We start from the raw sequence: 13037 nt of genomic DNA, 5'->3' as shown, positions 1-13037 counted from the left end.
CCCCAGCAAAGAAAGTGTTTTCTTATTTACATGTAGTCTGCCATGGTTGGATAGCTTGGTGCTTTTTTTTGTTCTGTTTTGTTCTCATTTTGTTTTTGTTGCTGCCCTTGCGTTTATAACAAAATGCAAAGTAAAAGCATGGCTTACTTGAGGTATTGAAAGGTAGTCATGGCTGTTTCTCTGTTGCACCAAACAAAAGAATGGGGAGTGTTGCATCGTTAGTTCTTTTTATGTGAATATTTTTGTGTAAACTTTGAAAAATCTGTTTGTTCATATTATATACCTCTCACATAGTTGCTATTTCTTTTTCCTTCAAACATACAGCTCACCGTTTATCCATAAATGGTGACTTTGCTATAAATTTTGAAGATCCTTCAGTGAGAGAGAAAAACAGATGTCATATTTTGTAAAAGATAATTACTTCAAATGTGTATTGTTCTTTGTTGTCTTGAAGTTCCTGGTATATGAGGAAGCTGTTATTATATATTAGGATAGTAAAGAATGTGAGGATTTGGGTTGCTTGCTGTTGGTGGGGGAGGGATTGCTCTGTCATCTGCATTGAATCTGTGTTATTTTAAAAAATAACCAAAATGTAATTTAAAAAAAGCAAAACCAAACAACTTTCTTCAGCTAACAGTCATGGGCTGAATTTATTCCCTTTGGCACATAGTGAGATAGTTTTGTCTTTTGCACTGTGGGATACTTTTTCAGCTTTCAGAACAGCTCAGTTTTTTCAAGGACAATGGCACTGGAGATAGATCTCACTTTTTCTTTGAGAAAGCTCAACGGTATCCAGCTTTCATGTACTTATAAAAGGAAGAGTTAATTTCAAGGGATAAAAATGAGCAATTGTAGGTGGTTGGATTAATGAGGATAGAGTGCATGAGATGAGTAGTGTTGGGAAAAACTTTTTACCTGTCTTCCAGATACCATGCTTGTAATTCTTCGGATGAAAATTATTCAGAAAAACCCACGAAGGTATATGTTTGCTCTCCTCTTTCCTTTTGGTATCACACTTCCATTTTAAAGATAAAATTTCATCTCAAGTGCAACTCTCAAAGTGGTTTATCTGCCTTCCATATATTTATGATTAAATGCAAGAAAGCAAATGTGTATATGGGGGGAAGGGGCTCAGTCCAGATGCCATTAAAGAAAACTGCTGCTGGCATCAGTGGGTTTCAGATTCAGCTTTATGTATAGGAGGAATATCTGCCTTTTATTAGTACATTTGCTTAGGTTTTGTGTTCTTAGCATAAATAATTTTTACAACACACATTAATGAACAACTGAGAAATGTTTTCATATGTCAAAGAAGACATGTACAATTATATAGGCACAGCACTGTGCAAAGCATTTCTGAAAACAATAGCTTAAATAATATGTATTTAGACAACTTAAAGATAATGCAGAATCATTTCAAACCAGAACTCATTGCAATCCTTCCGAAGCTTATGCTGTATTTTAGGGTGCCTTTGATTGAACTCGGTTTCACTGACTGTCCATGGTAGCCATCTGTGATGTCAGATCTAGATCTACCTGCTGGCTGGGGTGGGGTTTGGGGTGGGCTGTGAGCCTGGTATGTGTCTTACACAGTAGTGCAGACTGGTATGGATGCTTTTGCCCGAGATGGAGGTGGGTTCCAGGATGCTCTGCCTGCATTACCTTGTCCAGGTATTCTTCCCTCTGCCCTTGAAGTTATGGCAAGAGGCCCTTCCTTGAGAGGAACCTAATGCCCACACAAGAGCGTATGCAGTTGCAGCTTAGCTGTGCTCAGTCTGCCTGTGAGGGAGGGCAAAATGGATGTCAAGAGCATTTCAGGAGACAGTCTTCAGATTCCTCTTCAGGCCAGCAGGCTCCAAAATAGTATCACTGGACCTGAGGAGTCTTTCCACTGACTCAGTGGGGTTTGGAGCAGACCTAAAATGATGTAAAAAACATGTTAATACTAATACCATACTAATACTATTTCATAATGAAATAACTAGCATAATTGTACAAAACCTGTAAGAGTAATGATGAAATAACAAATCTGTAGAGATTAGTAATTATGCTTGTTGCCTGTCAACGTTTTTGGAAACTTGAGTAAATTCAAAATCAGAGTCTGTCTTTGACACTGTTTCCTAGTATATGTCTGGGGTGATAAGTTTTGAATGCTATCTTTCACATTCTTACCTATGATGTCTCATGACCCCAACCTGTGTGTACCTATGAAACAAAATAGAAATGAAACTAGTTTAAAATTCAAGCGTCCTATATTTTATGTGATTATTTAATTCATTAGTAGACCTTTTGGATAAGCAAATGACAGCAAAAGACTGGCTCAAACGTGTAATCCTGTGGTTTACCTAAGTAGCCTTGTATTGCAAAAAAAAATAAAAGCTTATTAATAGAAGGGACTGCTCATGATCTTTTCCTTTAGGACTGATGTGATTATGTTATTTCTTGTTGGTCAGCATTTCACGCTTATTGCGTGTGCTTCTGACACTGAACTTTCAGGAAGATGTAATAGCAGAACAGCATGACATGAAATTCTCGGGTGTCTGTAGAAACCTTGTAAATCGGGCATGCCTTTGAACATCGTTTGCTGTTACATTACCTCTTTTATTTAAACTGGTCAATACCATTACTTCTCCAGCAGAAACATCAATTCTGGAACAGAAAGCTGAAGACTGAGGCAGAAGCCTTTGCTCATTACCGCCAGATACACACAGCAAATGAACGCCGGCGACGTAATGAAATGAGAGATCTCTTTGAAAAGTTGAAGAGAGCTCTGGGATTACACAACCTTCCCAAGGTCTCCAAATGCTACATTCTCAAGCAAGTAAGTATTTTAAAGCTCCAGTAAGGAGGAGAATCATTCAATGTGGACAGAGTAATTAAACTATATAAACTGATTGAGTGAATCCCAGCAATATTGTGAATAGAGAACTTCAGTCACATTTACAGGACTCTCTAGAATAACACAATATCTGAAAGAGTCTGTATTTTTAAAAGCTTAAGCTTGGTGACACAGATGCATTTTTTCAGATTGGCCTTCTCCTTGTTGTATTCTACGTGAATTTAACCATGGAAGGATATGCCTTAATTCCTTGGTGGTTTACTGTGTACATCAGGCAATTTTGAAATACATTGAAGGCTTACTTTTTGTAATGCAGGAGAAGATAGCTTTTCTTTAAGTATTTATTGACTCAAAATACTTACTTGTAAAGATGTAAATGTTAGGGAACAGAACATAAGTTGTAGATACATAATTATGCTTATTAGCTGTGCCTTGAAATTGTGGGATTTAAGTTGTGTTTTTTTCTTTAAAATAGCTGAACTTTAGAGGAAAGACAAACAAGATGTTTATCACTTTTCAGCTTACATTTAGGGAAAGCTAGCATCGCATGCTACTTGACATGCTTTCTCTGAGTCCTAGTTTCTCAAGATTACTAAAGTGTCTAAATAAATTTTGTAAAGGTTTCTGGGAAAGAAAATTATTATTTTGTGTGTTGTTGGTTTATAAATCGGTTTCCTGACACCTTTATAGGCCCATGAAGAAATCCAAGGATTGACTGATCAGGCAGATAAACTTATGGGACAGAAGAACTTACTGACACGCAAACAAGATGTTTTGATTCGAAAAGTATCAACGCTTTCAGGTGAGACTGATTTTGGATATAGAGTAGTTGGAATAATGAAATAAGTTTTTCAAGAGTGGGAGTGAGTGGAATAATCCTCTGTGGATCCAGGTGAGTCATTGGTTCAGGTAAAATTTAGACTCTTGACGCCAAAGGAAGACCTGCTGAGCTCTGACTCAGTGATACTCATCATGCTGCTAAGAACTGCTTTTGTGCCTAAAGGAAGTGTAGAATGATCTCTGTGCTGCAAGACACAGGCTTGGGTTCCTGTGTGTTTGGTGAGCTTTAGTGGAGGAAAAGTCACTTCATTCTGTCACTGGTCACTTCCTGAATCAGCAGTTCTGCTCATTGCTTCACAAGCTTACACAGCTGTCTTCCATCAGGACCAAAACCTCTGGCTGCTTGGGTCAGCTTTACAAATAACTACCCTTGTGCTGCTTTTCTGAGAACTAGTGCTGGTAGCATGTAGAAGGTGGCAGCTCTGTCCGTAGAACAAAATTGCAGAATATTCTGAGCTGCTACTCATCTTGCTGTTTCAAGACAAAACCATTGTGTTTTTCTGTCTTGGTTGGAGGTGTTAGAAAGCTGTGACACATGTTCAGCCAGTGCCAACGTATGTGTGAACAAAAAAAACATAAATTATTCTTGTTATCTTCTCACTGTCTGGTGATAAAATCAGGAGACTACCTGTAAAGTAGAAATGAAAGATGCTTAAATCTTGTGTATTTATGTGAATCAGTTCATGTATATTTGAGGTATTTGAAGTGTTTTAGTGAACTCTCATCTTACTCCAGAAATGTATCATAGGCCTTTTGGGCAGGGAATGAAAGCAAATAACTTCACAAAGTGTGTTTCTGATCTTTTGCATTCATAGTCAAGTACCTCAAAACTGGTGAGGAAACAGTTCTCTCTCAGGAGAGTTAGTTAAATATATACTTAATTAAAAATAGGCCATGATGTTAGAATATAAATACTAAGTAAGAAGCAAGCCAGGGTAGTTATTTCAACCTTGATCATATTGGATTGTGTGCAGCTGCAGAATACAAATTATTTATAAAATCTTTGTGATTGTTCAAGGTTACAATTTTCACGTCAACGGTAAAACTGTATGAGCTTACCTCTAAAAGTCGTTTGAGTAACAAGGTCCGTTACTCCAAGGAATTTCATACTAGGTAAAGGGTAACATTTTGTCTGGCAGTCATACACTTATCATTAGGGGAGATGTGAGGTTTTTTTCCACAGCTGTGGATATTTTCAAATGGTACTTCTTCAGCAAGAGTTAGTGGTTGTCCAAGCTGATTTCTGCTCATCAGAGTTGCAGATGAGTTCTGAAATGTATGGATGTTGCTGAAGGGAAAAAAAATCTTGGAATAAATAGGTAATTACTTCCTTCTGTTATTAAGTATGCTGTTTTCTTGGTGCGGTGGTCGTTATCCATTGCATAGTAGTTGAATGGTGTCACCTTAATAGATTTTTAGTTCTGTCTTCAGCTCTTTAGTTTTGGAAAAAAGAGTCTGAAGATAGGTTGACTGTCTGATAATTTTTCTGTAGGGAAGACACAAGAAGTTGTCCTGAAGAAGCTAGAGTATATTTATGCCAAACAAAAAGCAGTAGAAGCACAGAAAAAGAAGAAACCATCTGAGCCAGAGGAACCTGTTGTAACCTCAACTACTAACAAACAGCAAGAAGCATCTTCTGCTCCCCCCAGAGAGCTGACCCAAGTGACCATGACAAATAGAAGAGGCAAGCCATTGATACTTGCCAGAAAAGGAGTCCGTGCCACAGGTGGGCTAAAAGCAACGCACATTTTGCATAAAGGGGAGATAGACATCGAAGCAGCACCTTGTGGGAAGACAAAATGCTAACCTGCTTCTGCAGGCAACTTCATTCTGGTGGAGAAGTATTTGGTTTTTATGGAGACTTTTGCACCATAAACATAGGAAGGAACAAAAGAATGGCAGAAATCCAAACTTTCATGGTAGTGCCAGTGTAATACTCTATAAGGATCTGGTGACGTTTCTGATTTTGGTAACAATAAGTAGACCTTACTTGAAGTGGTCTTGGGCTTTTATAAACAACCGATCATTCTGGTTTCCCAAGCCTCAGTTTTGTCTCATCCTGGGGAAGTTTGGCATCAGAATTTGGCTGGGGTGGGAGAACTTCCGTCCTTTCTTTGGACTGAACAAATTTCCTTTGTAATTTCAGCAAGAGTGCTCTGATAATTTGATCAGGGTGCCACTCTGGAGAGTTAGGATTTTTACACTGCTGGAAGACACAGTCCAGACTTGGCTCTAGCTGTGTGGGTGCTGTTCCTGGAGCCTGCACAGCTTCTGTAGCAGCTTTCTCATCTAGGGCTTGTAAACCTTCTAGCCGGAGTTCCTTCGACAACTGTACGGAACACGGGATTGCAGGATATCATTTGCCATCAAGGCTGCTATGCCAGAATAAATTACTGATTTATGTGTTTCTTTTCTAACAGAGGAGACCTCATCCTCTCTTACGCTAACTGCTGCAAGCCTGGTGATGACTCCCCAGGGGCAGGTGCTTACACTGAAGAGCCCACTGGTACCAGGGCAGGTGGCAGCTGTTCCTTCCACACTGCTGCAAGCTGAGTTAAAGCCTCGAGCTCTCAGTACTACCATGACAGCACAGCCAGGTATGGTCATGTGAGAACGCGTTAATAAATGTTAGTGTAACGCTGTTCATAGATGTGCATAGCAGATTACAAAGTAACATGTTGTTTAATTTTTAATTTTTCTGATTTTGTTACAACTTAAATGACTGAGATAGAACCTCACTATGGTAAGAGGTATTTGATATAGTTACTCAAACTGTCAGTTTATCAAAAGGTAAGTAAAATCTGTTAATTTTTTGCTATTCCCAAATTAGGGAGTCATAGGGAAGATTTCTTAATCACCTAACCAATCTATATTTCTATTCTTTACCACTTTCAGATGGTATTACAGGGTAAAGTCTTGCCTGAAAGTGCAAGGCTCTTATTTTCCAGGCTTAACTAAGTATCTGAAAGGCTTTTGTTTCCACCTCACCCACCCTTCCCTTTTTCTTGGGTAAGGTATTGCTTCTGTGATGATTCAGCTGCCAGGATCAACAGTTCCTGTGCAAGTAAAAGGAATTCTTGCTAACTCTACCATTCCCATTACACTGTCAACTGCTGCTGGAAACCCTGCGCCCTCAACAGTAGTATCAGCTACGGAGCCCCATTCAGGTAGGCACTTTGGTTTTTATGGATCTTTTTGTTTGCATGCAGAGAACGTTATACTTGCAAAAATGAAGGTAAATTGTTCTCTCGCTGGGAAGTAATAATGGGTGTTATTGTCTGGGTATTCAAAGAAAATCACTATTAAATGTTTTGAGCAGTTCAGAGGGGCCTCTAGGGATTTATAGATACAAGCTTTCTAACTGTCCTTCAGGTCACTGAGCCTCCTTGCCCTCAGCAAAATCAGAATAAGTGGAGGCCGGAATGCGTCTGTGGTGTAACTCACCCTGCTGGGGAAGCTGCAGTGCGCAGCAGTGCTGGGGCTCTTGAAAGCCTTTGCCTGTTACATCCAGGCTTTTCCACGTCCTGCAGCTCTGCTGCCCCTGGGAGAGATGCTTTTCAAGGCAGTACGTGGGGTCTAGGCGTGGGGTGGTTCCTGCCAGCAGTGTGCTGGTTGCCGTCCCTTGTGTTAAAAGCAAGCCCCTCACTTTCTGCTTTATTGTAGTCGTTTGGTCATAATGAAAAAAGGCAAATTCACTTCACGTTTGGGACTGGGAAAAAATCCGAGTGCTATAAACAGGAAACTGCTTGGTGGCCAAACATAAATAATTGTGTGGTCCCTGAAATGCCTCTGTAGTATTGTGCACAAAACCAATATTGCAAAATATGATCATAGAATAAAGCATGAAAAAACAGTGAGGGAGAATATTGTAATTCTGTTCTACTTGTGTGTCATCATCAGAACTGTATAATCATTACAGTTGCTTGCATTTATGCCAGCCTGCTGGAGGAAGCTGAAGGACCAGGCAGGTGGTTCTGGGATAACAGATGTGGAGCTTGCTCTTTTTCTACAAGTTAAAAGCTAAGCTATTAGTGTTTTAAGGCCTCACTCGACAAAAAAACTGCGTAAGCGGTTTCAGTTGTGAATAGCAGCTTACTTGAGGAAGAGCTGAAAGTGAGCAAATTGTATTTCATTAGGAGTTATCTTGCAGTTAGCATGGATCCTGATGGATGCTACTTTATTTGGTTTTGCAGAAAGCGAAGATACATTCATGATGCCAAAGATTGTTAATGTAACGTCGCTGGCTGCTGAGGGAAGCATGAGTCTGAACCTGAACAGAAACAAAAATGCTAATACAACAACAGCTGCAGGTACTCAGGCTTCAGAAAAGTCCTTGGTTGTAGCACCTTTTGAAAGCAGGAAGAGCGATAGCATCCTTTCAGAAGAAAAAGCCAAGCCATATCCTGGAGACAGTGGTGGAGATGGAAGAAATACTGCCGGTCCTACAAAAGCTTTCTTAGAAAATAAAGATGGTTTTCCACAACTCCGGAGCGTGTCGTGTACAAAGGAACCTCCAGAGTCCTTTAGCAAAAAGGTCTGCGTTGGTGAGTCTGGAGGCAGCCAAGCCAGGAGGAAAGACGGTGATTCTGGAAGGGAAAGACTAAAATCTAAAGAACTGCCATTCCGCAAGCTGCAGATAAAAGATTCCAGGATAGAAATGGAATTGAGGAAAGTAGCATCTGCAATGGAGGAAGCAGAACTGGATGCAAGTGAGTTACTGAGCGGCATTGAGGAGAGTGATGATACTGATGAAACGCTCACTTCGCTGCTCAACGAGATTGCCTTCCTCAATCAGCAGCTGAACGATGATGCTTCAGCCATGTCAGAACTGCCCAGCACTCTCAACTCGGATTTCTCTCATGAAGATGCAGAAGCTCGTCGGGGAACAGCCAGTGGTCTCTCTGCTGCAGATGGGTCTTCCTTCCAGTTTGGCCATTTGGGAGGCAGTTTTAAGGACCTTTCTGAAGTTCCAGAGGGTGGTGGCTCTATAAGCCCTCTCCTGCTGCACCTAGAAGATGATGACCTTACTGATGGGGACAAGAACTCTGGGGAACCTTCATCGGAAGCGGATGTTTTAAAGATAGTAATAGGTGCTGACATGAAGGATCCGCTTCCCAATCTGTCCTTACCCACCAGTGGGAATGGTAAGACCGGAACAACCTTGGCAGAGACCACTAATGTGACTCCTCCAGTTTTGCAGATGAAAACTAATCCAGAAGCTAGTAATGCTGACGCTTTGTGGAGGCCCATGCCCAAGCTGGCACCACTTGGCTTAAAAGTGGCGAGTCTGCCAGCGGACTCAGAAGGGCAGAGTAATAAAGTGATGCCCTTACTGGCACCTGTAGTTGCAAAACTAGCACCCAGTGGGGTAAAAGCTTCATTGCCTGCAACTGTTCCAGAAGGACAGGATAACAAAGCAATGCCCACGTTAGCACCTGTGGTTACGAAACTGAATACTACTGGGGCCTCGCCTTCAACTTCCACAGGCAAATAAATGCATTTATTTTTTATCAGAGACTAGAGATCTGGAGCAGTGAACCAGTGTCACAGTTCAGCAGCCTCCCTTGTCTGCAACGCTCATTTTCTGTCTGGCATCGGCACTCTCTTCATCTGAGGGCAGGCCCCAAATTGAGAAATAAGTGCTGTGAAACTTTAAGCATGTCGACATATTTTTACCTCACTGTCGTATTCTGTGTGTTCTCCTTCCCCTTCACAAAACAAGGAAGATGATCTATAACCATTGCTGGGCACATGGTATCCTTCCAAAATTGGATCCTACACAGAAATAGTTTGTCAAAGGACTGAGAAACCTGGCTATCAAAAGGGTTTTTTTTGTTTGGTTGGTTGGTTCTTTTCCTTCCTCCAGTAGGGAGGCAGCTGTCTTGTTGGGGAAAAAATCTGGATTGCTACTTTTTGTACCAGGCAAATTATCTATGCAGAAATTGGATTGTTCACATTTGCTGGTTTTAATGTTTGCAGAATATAATGAATGTGCAGAAATGAGATTGCGGTTACTCTCAAACTTGTTACCTAGTGTAGCAGAAAGGAAATCTGAGACTCTGCAGAGGGCTGAAGTGAAAAGCTTTTGTTCTTTGGTGCTAGATAGTTCTCTGGCAGAAACTCTTTTTAGGAGCTTATGCACAGAAGATTTTAATAAACATCTACAACTCTCACTACAGGGGGAAGAAAATTATATTTCCCAGTGTAATTAGAAGTAGGACAGTATGTTAAATGAAACTACTAAAAAAAATCCCAAACCTCACTTTTCACTTCCTGCCCCTATACAAATACTGCCTCCTTCGGTGCTTAGGGCACCTGGACGGAAAAGTTACAGAGAGTAGAAGGAAATTTGGGCACCCTGTTGCTACATCTTTAAATACAATGCTTGAAGTAGCTTGAGTGTTTTCCCAGTTCTTGTTTTCTTCCCTCCTGTCATTCTTCAAGATGTATTTGGTGGCTAGGAATGTTAATAGGAAGTGTTACTTCATAAAAATACAGAACGCTTTCAGGACTGTTGTAGCGTAAATGAGCGAGGTGTATATGTGAATGTATATATGAAAATATGTGTATATCTTCCCAAACCTTCCATTTCTTTATAAATTCAGGAAAGGTACTCAGAGGTTTCTCACTGCATTTGCACAATCTGTGTATAGCAAAAAAGTCAACAAAAATGCTCATTACCAGGGAAACGGGGCAGTATTGAATCACAAGATGTATTTTTTATTCTCTGCCACTGCTTACTCAATAACCTGTAGATACTCTTCACTGTTCAGCAGTTGAATGTGAAGGGCCTACAGACTGTAAAGATATTTATATTTTTGTACACGATTTTTGTTTTCATAGTTTTCTTGACAAATGAAATTTTCAGCCTAGGAGAGATGATTTGTTAATGAGTGTATACACAATCTTTTCCTATCAAGTTTGTAAATACGAGTTACGGTGCGCTTGAGGGGCTTCTTAACTGCTCCGAAAAGGTAAAAAACGTTGCCATGAAAATTATACAGAATTTGGTGGTGCATTTTGCTTTATGTTTAGGAATGTAATCCCCTGTTTTACTGTTCCAGCAACAGCAGCTGGGATTTTCCTTCCAAAATTCCTGATCTTTGGTGATGCAGTAATGCAGGAATTCATCGTTCCAGTGCTGAGGCTGCGCAGGTGTGGAGGCTGATGTTCTTCCACAATTAGGGAGCAGCATTTGTGCACAGTGCAACCATACTCCCTGTTCAGTGAGCTGCAGCTTCTGGATCTGGGTCTAGGTTAGATTCTTCAGGGGATATACACACATTGGGTGTTTGTCTCTTTTATGATTTTATATTATGCTGCAGAGGAGAGAAGCCCTTCGAGCTCAGTAAGCATGAAGTTACTCCAGAGCCTACACAAAAAAGGTTCTCACCAGTCCATTCTAAATGGTGTGTTTTAAAGCAGTTACACATAACTCTTTATTGATTTTTGCATATTTACTATTTTAATATTTGATATAAGTCCCCTATTAGTGATTTGGAAAAGAGAGTGTAGGTCAGTGTGAGTCAGGCAGGGTTGTCACTGAATGCCTTAGAAAAGGAAATTTACAATATGGATAAGTATTTAGACATAATGTTCCTTGTTATTAAAGAATTTTAACCTTATTGTAAGCCAGTGGAAATCTGGAGTGACTAAATTAGTTTTAGATTAGACTTAAATGTATTTATATGGGAATCTGGTTCTGAGCATTTCTAATAGGCCGAAGTTGCTTATTTTTTTACCTGTGGCAGCCCAGTGTTACCAATAGATGTCATTCCTCCTGTGTGTGAAACAGCAACCAGAACTGTGTGGTGATTCCTTTCAGATCCCTCATCACTGACCTTTCCTTCTGCACCCTACCCTTTTGTGGTTCTAAATGGCTGATTTAATCAATGAATTGTGTGCTAATTACATCTGAATACTTTTTAAAAGTATGTGTACTTTGCATACTTGCCTGGGCCAGAAAGCTGTAACATGAAAACCATTCAAATGTTATCTCAAAGAAATGCTCTACTTTTGAGGATGTTTTGTCCATTATCAAGGTAATGGAAAATGCCTGGATGTCTTTACTGTTTGGCACTGGGCAGTGAGGAATTTTATGGCAATGAAAACGAACTGTGTAAATACAACAGCAAAAATCTTTGGTTCCTGAACATGATCACTAAATTAACTAAGAACAGACCCCAAATTTGGCTGCCAAAGTGGTAGTTGGTGCAATTCCAAGAAGAGTCTGTGTTGGGTTCTACCAGGCAACAAAGCTTGTTTGAAATGCTCTTAGTTTTTCCTCTCCCTGTTCCACCGTCTCATGTCTGCAGCTTAATATTTTGCTATTAATTTAAATGCTGACTCCCTTTTTTTTTGCTCTTCCCTCAAGTTCCCATTGGTTTGGAACAGACCTTTTAAAAATTATGTATGCTATCTTTTGAGGCAATAATGCAAGAATAGGAGACGTAATTAAAAGATTTTAGAATCAGGAGAACAAAGAAAACCCCTGCAAGGCACACGTTCTCACTAGACTAAGAGACCTGGAGATTTTCTTTGTTTTTTACACATCTGTAAATAGACTGGAATGTTTTTAAGAATATGATGAAATGTCAGATTTAGCTTTTTTCCCTTTTTTTTTCTTTTTATATATTAAAATATATCTTTCCCTCTTTTCTGCTTTTGAAAAATGGATATTTTTGTAGAAATCTAACAGTACAGGACTCTTAAATAACTGTATGTGAGGGACAAAGTGTAAAACTAAAATAAACCAATCAAGGTCAACTAGAAACTGGCTTTGAAAGTTTGTTACAGGGAGGGAGAGGGAGCAGAAGTGACGTGGTGGCGCGCCCTGGGTGACACGTGGCATTGGAGCTGAGCAAGTGGCACACATGGATGCTCTGAGGCAGAAGGTTTGGCAACACAAAAGTCTGGGTTTTGATTCCAGTAATCAGACAAATCAAAAAAAGTCTCTCTTCAGTCTTGAGCAGTATGCAGGAAATGGTATTGGTTGTAAAAGGGGATATTGACTTGCTAAATGCAGAAAAGGTACTGAAGGGGCTTTATTTTCACCTTAAGCAGAAAGCCAATGGGGTTAACATTCAATACTGGCGTAGAAAGAAAAAAACCAAACCCTACAACAGTTAAAGATGAAGTCCACATAAAATCACTGTCCAGACTCACTCCCCCTACACCAAACTTAGGTTAATCCTTTGGATTTGTTTCCTTTAGAGAAGTTGTACAACAGAGCTGTCTTCATGGGCGCAAGTCTGGAGAGTGAAATGTCAGAGGAGATGCTTTTTTAGAAGAAATAGATAAAATGCCTGTAATAAGTCACCCTCTTACTGCTTCCATATCCATTAAATGGAAGATAACA

General features: G+C 40.0%; 1 protein-coding gene across 10 annotated transcripts in view; it reads left to right on the top strand.

Moving 5' to 3' along the window:
• Positions 1 to 12452, top strand: part of MGA (MAX dimerization protein MGA) — a 61573-nt gene extending 49121 nt beyond the window's left edge. For 6 of the 10 annotated variants that reach the window (XM_065064567.1, XM_065064568.1, XM_065064565.1 and 3 more), the window contains 7 exons: positions 927 to 978; positions 2636 to 2821; positions 3530 to 3641; positions 5172 to 5405; positions 6100 to 6276; positions 6694 to 6846; positions 7873 to 12452. In XM_065064567.1, the coding sequence (XP_064920639.1) occupies positions 927 to 978; positions 2636 to 2821; positions 3530 to 3641; positions 5172 to 5405; positions 6100 to 6276; positions 6694 to 6846; positions 7873 to 9173 (2215 nt within the window). In that variant the 3' untranslated portion in view covers positions 9174 to 12452. Of the gene's footprint in view, positions 1 to 926; positions 979 to 2635; positions 2822 to 3529; positions 3642 to 5171; positions 5406 to 6099; positions 6277 to 6693; positions 6847 to 7872 lie in introns of those variants that run through there. The other 4 variants (XM_065064569.1, XM_065064571.1, XR_010472994.1 and 1 more) reach the window with 3 other exon arrangements.
• Positions 12453 to 13037: the final 585 nt, after the last annotated feature.

The sequence above is a fragment of the Columba livia genome, chromosome 5, assembly GCF_036013475.1.
Source record: "Columba livia isolate bColLiv1 breed racing homer chromosome 5, bColLiv1.pat.W.v2, whole genome shotgun sequence".
NCBI lineage: Eukaryota > Metazoa > Chordata > Aves > Columbiformes > Columbidae > Columba > Columba livia.
Note: the sequence above shows the minus strand (reverse complement) of the source record. Positions and strands in the feature narration are given on the sequence as shown.